General features: G+C 45.0%; 1 protein-coding gene across 5 annotated transcripts in view; it reads left to right on the top strand.

Annotated features, from left to right (window-relative positions):
* LOC107733762 (zinc finger and BTB domain-containing protein 18-like) overlaps positions 1 to 6,182 on the top strand; it is a 10,302-nt gene extending 4,120 nt beyond the window's left edge. Inside the window, exons 1-2 of one of the 5 annotated variants that reach the window (XM_016545539.1) lie at positions 205 to 724; positions 4,337 to 6,182. In XM_016545539.1, coding sequence (XP_016401025.1) covers positions 4,351 to 5,952 — 1,602 coding nt within the window. In that variant the 5' untranslated portion in view covers positions 205 to 724; positions 4,337 to 4,350 and the 3' untranslated portion in view covers positions 5,953 to 6,182. The other 4 variants (XM_016545536.1, XM_016545538.1, XM_016545537.1 and 1 more) reach the window with 4 other exon arrangements.
* Positions 6,183 to 7,586: the final 1,404 nt, after the last annotated feature.

The following is a 7,586-nucleotide window of genomic DNA, read 5'->3' as shown; positions in this document are numbered from 1 at the left end:
AATAATAACAATAATAATAATAATAATAATAATAATAATAATAATAATCAAGAATAATAACAAAATAACTAATTACAATAACCCAAGTATTTTTTTCATCCGCTTATAGACCCATTTTGTACGCTAAATATTTGTAAATTATAAGCGTTTTATTTTGTAGTAATAATTCTAGAGTTACATCAGACACTCGCGCCTCTGTTCCTCATTTGGAATAGGTTTAAGCGGCCGTCTCGTTGTCCCCGTGCCCGTATCTCTCCGCAGCGCACCTGTTCTTCACCGCTGCTCGGTCCGTGACTACAGTACCCACGTAACATTGCGCAATGTCCCTCGATCCGCGCGCTGCGCCAGTCTGCTCGAGGAACCCGTCCGCACGCTCGGCCTTTTTTCTGCTTTCTCACTGTTGCCTATGGTGTCAACCTACGCCGAGAGAGACACATCCCTCCCTCTTCCCCCCTCAGCGGCAGCTTCCAATTTGCCTTCGCTTTTCTTTTCGCCTCTTCCATTGGCTTGCGCGCTGCCAGTCAAGCGCTTCCTCTTTACAGGAGAGTTGAGTAGCAACAGCTCGGAAACATCTGGCTGCCGCAGCTCTCGTCGCTCCGCTCGCCTGCTCCGTCTTTCCTGCCACCGCAGGTTGTTATGGAAAGCTGTTGAAAGTCAATCGAGTTGTTTTTCTCGCTGAGAGGATTAGACGGAGGAAGCAGGAAGACGTTGGACCTGGTTGTCTGTAAGTGCCTGTGATACGAGGTGCTGTTTAAGGAGATGAAAGGGGGGTTGGAGGCACGGGCTGGATTGTTATGGAGAAAAGTAACGATCTTTTTCACGCGACTGTCGGTCTTTACGCGCAGAATGAGTTGCTCGAGCGCGTGGCATCGGGGCCTGTCGAGAAACTGTAACACTGCAGGTTGAACGCTTACTTTTTATTTGTTAGCCACGCAAGCTAGCTTTTCCTGAACGTACGGGGTCAGGATCCAGAGAAAGACCGTCGGCAGTGCTGTGTGTGTGTTTGTGTTTGTGTAGGAGTAGCTTGCTGTAATACCATTTCCTACCTAGGTGGACTCATAGTTTGTTTTATTTTATGTCTAATTATTTTGCATCGCAGCTTTTAAGTTCAAGAAGGGGCTAACTTGGCACCATTCAGATAAGTCTTTCAGGACAACTTCCCAGGTTTGAAAACAAGTTCACTTTGACGTGTCACGGTAGTGTGGGCTTAGTTGTTTCGTTTACCTTCATGATTACTAATTGCTTTGTAAACCAAAATGCGTAGTATTATTAATAAGCAAGCCTAAACGTTCGAGTACATATTGAATGAAAAGCTCTTATTAGTTAAAAAAAAAAAACGAGACCAAGTGTAATGTACGTGACAGATGCAGTAGACTCTTCATTCTTGTAGCTTTTTAAGTATTTAAAATATTAATGCATGTCAATGAGTTTTTAAAAAAAACTAAATATTCTGTTCCTATTCATGAGTGTGACATCCTTCAGAAGAGACCTTCAGATTATATTTGTGTATCTTTGTTTTGCTTATTTTAGTGGTAAACAGGAAACTGTTGTTTGGCTCTCACTGAAGAAGTTTCTGAGTATGAACACAATTATAAGTGGGATACTTAAGAAGTTAAGGAAGTCCTAATGCGGAACACAGTGCCTTTTGTTTGAACCTTACTTATAAGGCCTGTATGATTGTTCCCATTGTTTCTTATTTCTTCCCCCCCCCTCTGTCAGTTGTCCAAAGGGTTAGTGAAATGAATGACGGTAATGGCGCGGCCAGTGAACCATAGAGAAGTCGAAAACAATATCAGCTGCGTGGATCTGTCAGTTGCAAATGTGCTGTGCTGGCCTTTGTTTATGGTTACTAGAAGGAGAGAGGGGGAAAAAAACTAAGGGTATTTAAATTCTCAGTGCAGGAAACTAGGTTAGAAAAAAAGTGTCGGCTTTCAGACGGACCCATTTCCAAGTACTTCTTTGCTGAGAGATTACAACTAAAGGGGGGAATTGGCTAGTTTTCTACAGAATCACCTCACAACACTTCCCTTCCTCCTGTTTTTTAAATGGGGGGAAAGAGAAACAAAGTTGTATAAAGGAGAAGCTGGTGGCAAGAGTGTAGAGGAGTAGCATATGGCACTAAAAGGAGCACAGCTGGAGGTAGCATTTCCATCTGAACATGATGTCAGAGCAGCTGACAGGCTGCCATCCCCCAGTCTTTTCTTCTAACGCACAGACTGGGAGTTAGTGTGTGTGCGGATCTGTGTGCAGGAGGAGGCATCGCATTCCCCTCCAACATCTCCTCCACTTTGCATCTGTCCCTCACAGTTTGATTTTCTCTCTCTTTCTCTCACGTCTCTACCCTTTCATTGATTCAGCGAAGGGAGTTACAGCCGGCGCTACCACAACAGTGGACTTAATCAAGTTGATGCGTACTGCAGGTACTGTACCGGGGGGTCTGGGCAACAGGGATGTGTTTTGAATAGGGAGCTCTCGTTAAGTCTTTTTGCGCGTCTGCCATCAGCCATCAGCCAGAGTGTGTGAAATGGGAAGTAAAGGATTTCGAGCTGGTGTAGTGTAACCAGGCTGGGGGACAAGTGACACTTTTTGTTGCCATGAAGAGGTTTCCAGGCAAGCGTTTGATTATTCTGTTTGTTTGCAGGTCTTCTATTCGGTTACTTCGTTCTCAATGACAAATTGTTGCTCTGTTGTGACAGTATAGAGTGGCGTTGGTAGGGTAGTTCATTATAGTATTACAGATTTAAAACTAGAAACTCTTATGCGTTTATAAAACCTGTTTTTTCTTTAAGTAACGAGATCTTCTAAATCTTCTAAAGCGACCAAAAATGCAGAAATGCTTTTAGCGAAATAAATCTGCAACTTTATATAATCGCGCGTTCTTCAAAACGTCCCTTCGTCAGGCTTTTGCTCAACTCTTTCCTTTTTTTCGTGTTTGTAAGGACTAATTTAGAACTTGCAGATTTGAGCTGCCTGAATTGGCTAGACAGCTGTAATCGCACTCCTCCTAGTCTTAATCTCTTTATCTGGGCAGCAGCTGCCATATGGTCTCAGTCAGCTGGATCAGATGTTCATAAGCCTCCTTCTCCGTCCCTCTCTGTCCTCCCAGTCTCCTAATTTGATCGCTGCTACCTTGTGAGCTGTCCTGCAATCTTTATTTTTAGCCATTTTAAGGATTAGGATTGATGTGGACTACGGGGCACTTAAAGTGATTGTATTGTAAATCTGCTGTGGACCGCCTCTTTGGGGAGGATGTTCCATTTCTCCAAAGAGTTGGGGAGGGGAAAAGGGGGAGGAGAGGGCTGGCGAGAGGTTTGTTATCCCCCTGTCCCCCTATAAGCCCCTCATTAATGAAGGTCTGAACGCTGTTTGGGGTGGGGTGGGGGGCTTTGGCTTGCTATCCCAATCAGATTTAAATGAAGATTCAAATGAGTTCATGTAAGTCCGCTGGTTGAACATGACGCTGGTGCATTTTTTAAGACGGGAACGATCTCCACAGGCAACAGGTGTGATTTCATATTTTTTGCGTTTTATTTTACTTTTAACTTTTTTTAGTTTGTAAAGTGTTTGTGTAATATTTTTCATATAATATATTTTTTAGTCTGTCTATCTTTGATTACGCACGTCACGCTGATGTTCTGCTACCTCAGTTTTCATAACCTTAGAAATCATGGTACTTAGTATACTTATGCAGTGTGCCAATGATGGTGAGCTGTTTGTGTACCTGTAAGCCTGTTACCTATACTCTGCATCCTGGCCAAAGTGGGTTATTATAAATAACTACTCCAGGAGCACAGCGAGGAAAAACAGGAAAGATTCTCTCGCACAGGCATCTGTGGAATCAGGACTTCAGCTCCTTACATCACGCCATCTGATAATACCGGAATGATTCTGATGGGATGATCACGGCTGTATTGCTTTAAATTTAATTTACAATTGGGATATTTTTCATTTACATTTTTGAATTAATATCCCAGGTCTCGTGCTTTTAAACTTTTAATTAAAAGGGTTAGTGTAAAATGTAATATTAAACACACTATTGTGTACTTTAAAGTGCACATTTGAGGAAAATGCAATTAGCCTAATATATAATCTGTGATGTTATACTTTTTGCATGTGCTTTTTTGTAATCCTTTTATATCAGGACTGTGGTGAACATTTTCCAGTGTTCCCACAGGGGTGGAGGGAGGGAGAGAGAATTAGAGTGAGAGTATGTCTGTGTGCATGGAGCGAGAGAGAGGGGACGGAGCGGGTGGGAAAGAGAGAATTTCCACACAGAGCTTCAGACAAAACAATTGTTGTTCAAGCGAGCCTCACTAACATCTGTGGTCTTTTGCAGGTTATGAAGACAGCATGGAGTTTCCAGACCACAGCAGACATTTGCTACAGTGTCTGAGCGAGCAGAGGCATCAGGGATTCCTTTGTGACTCCACTATTCTGGTCGGTGATGCCCAGTTCCGAGCCCATCGTGCAGTGCTGGCTTCATGCAGCATGTACTTCCACCTCTTTTACAAGGACCAGCTAGACAAAAGGGACATTGTACATCTGAACAGCGACATTGTCACAGCCCCGGCCTTTGCTCTCCTGCTTGAGTTCATGTACGAAGGAAAGCTCCAGTTCAAATCGCTTCCAGTGGAGGATGTGCTGGCTGCTGCCAGCTACCTCCACATGTACGACATTGTCAAGGTGTGCAAGAAGAAGCTCAAGCGGAAGGCCACAGCTGAGGCCGACAGCACCAAGCGGGAGGAGGATGCTTCCAGCTGCTCGGACAAGGTGGAGAGCTTCTCAGAAGGTGGAAGCACGGGCCGGCCGGCCACCGCCGACCTGCTGCAGAGCGACGACGAGGACATGGAGAACAAACGGGACAGCCCTCAGGAGCCAGGGAGCATGTGGATGCGTCTGCCTTCCGACCAGACCGCGTCTCCCACCACTAGCCCCAGGGAGGCGGAAACACACGGTCCCAACACTGGCAAATCTCCTGCCGGCAGCCCCAGCAGCTCCACCGGCTCTCTGTCCCATCGCTCAGCGGTGTCTCGGAGAGTCTCTGCTGACACCGATTGTGTGCTTGACCTCTCTGTGAAGTCTGGTCTGGGCGGAGGTCCTGGGGAGACTATTGCTGGCAACCCTTATTTCTGCAGCTCTGTGACCCCAGACAGCCTCCAGAGTGCCTTGGTTCAAGTCAAGGTGGAAAAGGACACAGGCTCGGACGATGACGAACTGGTGAGCGGCGACTACGAGATGGAGCACAGCGGTGTCAAGGAGCCACCCAGCACCAACGGGACTCACATCAGCCTCGTTGCACAACGGAGGTTGGGCCTGGAGGCTCACCTCTCGGCCCTGCGTGAGGCCTCACTGGCCAGTGAGCTGGAGCGGGACGACAAAGGAGGCGATGACGACACAGGGGACAGCGAGCGAGCTCATGAGGCCACGGGGGTTGAGAACTCCCTGTTGCCTTACGTCTCCAGCATGCTGGGGGCTCCACATACTCAGATCTTCTTGTGCCCCTTATGCAACAAGGTCTTCCCCAGCCCACACATCCTGCAGATCCACCTCAGCACGCATTTCCGCGAACAGGAAGGCGTACGGTCCAAGCCGGCCAGCGATGTCAATGTCCCCACCTGCTCCATCTGCGGCAAAACCTTCTCCTGCATGTACACGTTAAAGCGCCACGAGCGGACACACTCGGGTGAGAAGCCCTACACATGCACTACTTGCGGCAAGAGCTTCCAGTACTCGCACAACCTGAGCCGGCATGCCGTCGTGCACACACGTGAGAAGCCACACGCCTGTAAGTGGTGCGAGCGGCGCTTCACACAGTCAGGGGACTTGTACCGACACATCCGCAAGTTCCACTGCGAACTGGTCAACTCGATCTCGGTCAAGAGCGAGGCGCTCAATCTTCCCACAGTCAGAGACTGGGCACTGGAAGATAGTTCACAAGAACTGTGGAAATGAAAGCTAAACTGATAGCAGACTGTTTGAACTGCTTGTTAATTTAATGAGAGAGATCTGAGTGGCATTTTTTGGGGCAAGAGAGGTGAAGGTAAGAGTGGGGCGGAGTGACGGCCGAAGGGTCTGAATCAGTCATTTTTCTTGTATGTACATTGCAAATCTTGTTGAATTGCACTTTACTAGCACATGAAAATGTTACTACTGATTTTCTTTTAATATATTTTCTGGTCTCTTTAGGGATGTATGTATGTATGTATGTGTATGTGTATGTGTATATATATATATATATATATATGTATGTATGTATGTATATATGTATATGTGCACTACTATAATTTGCAGGTAACATATCTGATGTGTGACTGTGGCCGTGCATGCATGTGTATTCATGCACATACGCTAAGCTCACGTTACTTAAGCTCTTGTACATTTTTGACTCGTTATAGGAAACTTGACTGATGGAAGACAAACAAGGCACTCATGCAATGTACAGCCTCCTTTTTCATATCAGTTGCCGCATTTTTTCTGTCCTTTCTTAATATGATTTGAAGTCATTTTTGCATTTTAGTTGCAGTCTCTCTACATCACTCGTTTGCTACTGAGGTTGGTTTTTACATCGGCTGCATTTATAGAGATTTCTGTAGTGTTTTATTAAGATTTTTCATTTTTAAAACGGAATCTGTTGTTGCATGATGTCTGACCTGTATATTGAAAAAGATGTGACTTGCTGTATTGCTGTACACTGTAATTGACTGATTCATTACAGTCAGGGCACCTGTCTGTTGAGAAAAAAAAAGTACCTTTAATATTACCGCTGTAGAAATTGCATGAATTTTATTTAACTTACTCTTTTTCGTTGTTGTTTTGCATCAGAGAGTGTATTTTTTAATTAACTCATTTGATTCCTTGGTAGATTTGAGTTTTTTCCTCTCATTAGAGAATGAATCGGGGGGGTTCTGGTGAGGTGTTTTTTCTGGGCTGTGAAGATTGTGGAAATGCACTGACGTTAGGCTGCAGTATCTACACACGCGATGCGATTCGGTTCGGGCTCACTGTAGGATTCGGAGTTTAACGAGGGGCCAGGTGTCAGCAGAGGCTGAATGGCTACGTTTATTGTTCAGAAGGCTACCGTGGCTCCTCTTAGCATCTCCTTGTGTGCTGGGTCCTCAACTGCTGTTTGTCTCAGTGTCCTGTTTACTGTCTGTTGTCATTTGAATCATGTCCGCTCTATTTGTAATTTATTTATTTATCTTTTCAATTGGCACTTGCTTCAGATTCGATTGCCATGAAGACACATTTGTGTGGCTGATGGTACAGCTCTTCTTTATGGGTGTCCTTAGCAGCGCACATCTATTTGGAGAGGCTGAAGGATCTTTAAACAGCATAAAGCTCGACACACTCTGATCTGAGTGGTTTGTGTGCGTGTGTTTGTGTTCGATGCGTAAGACTTTTTTTTGGTCACTAGAACCTGTTTGGCAAGGTTGGTTGCACCTTTGAAGTTTAATGAAATTAGAATGATGTGCAAAAGAGGCCTTTATAAAATGTATATGCTTAATTATTAACCTAATTGAATTGACTTTGTTACACTGAAAAAAAGATCTACAAATTTGTGATTGTTCATTTGTTAACTTTTTGGC

The sequence above is a fragment of the Sinocyclocheilus rhinocerous genome, unplaced genomic scaffold (assembly GCF_001515625.1).
Source record: "Sinocyclocheilus rhinocerous isolate Xijiao unplaced genomic scaffold, SAMN03320098_v1.1 scaffold789, whole genome shotgun sequence".
Classification (NCBI taxonomy): Eukaryota; Metazoa; Chordata; class Actinopteri; order Cypriniformes; family Cyprinidae; genus Sinocyclocheilus; species Sinocyclocheilus rhinocerous.
Note: the sequence above shows the minus strand (reverse complement) of the source record. Positions and strands in the feature narration are given on the sequence as shown.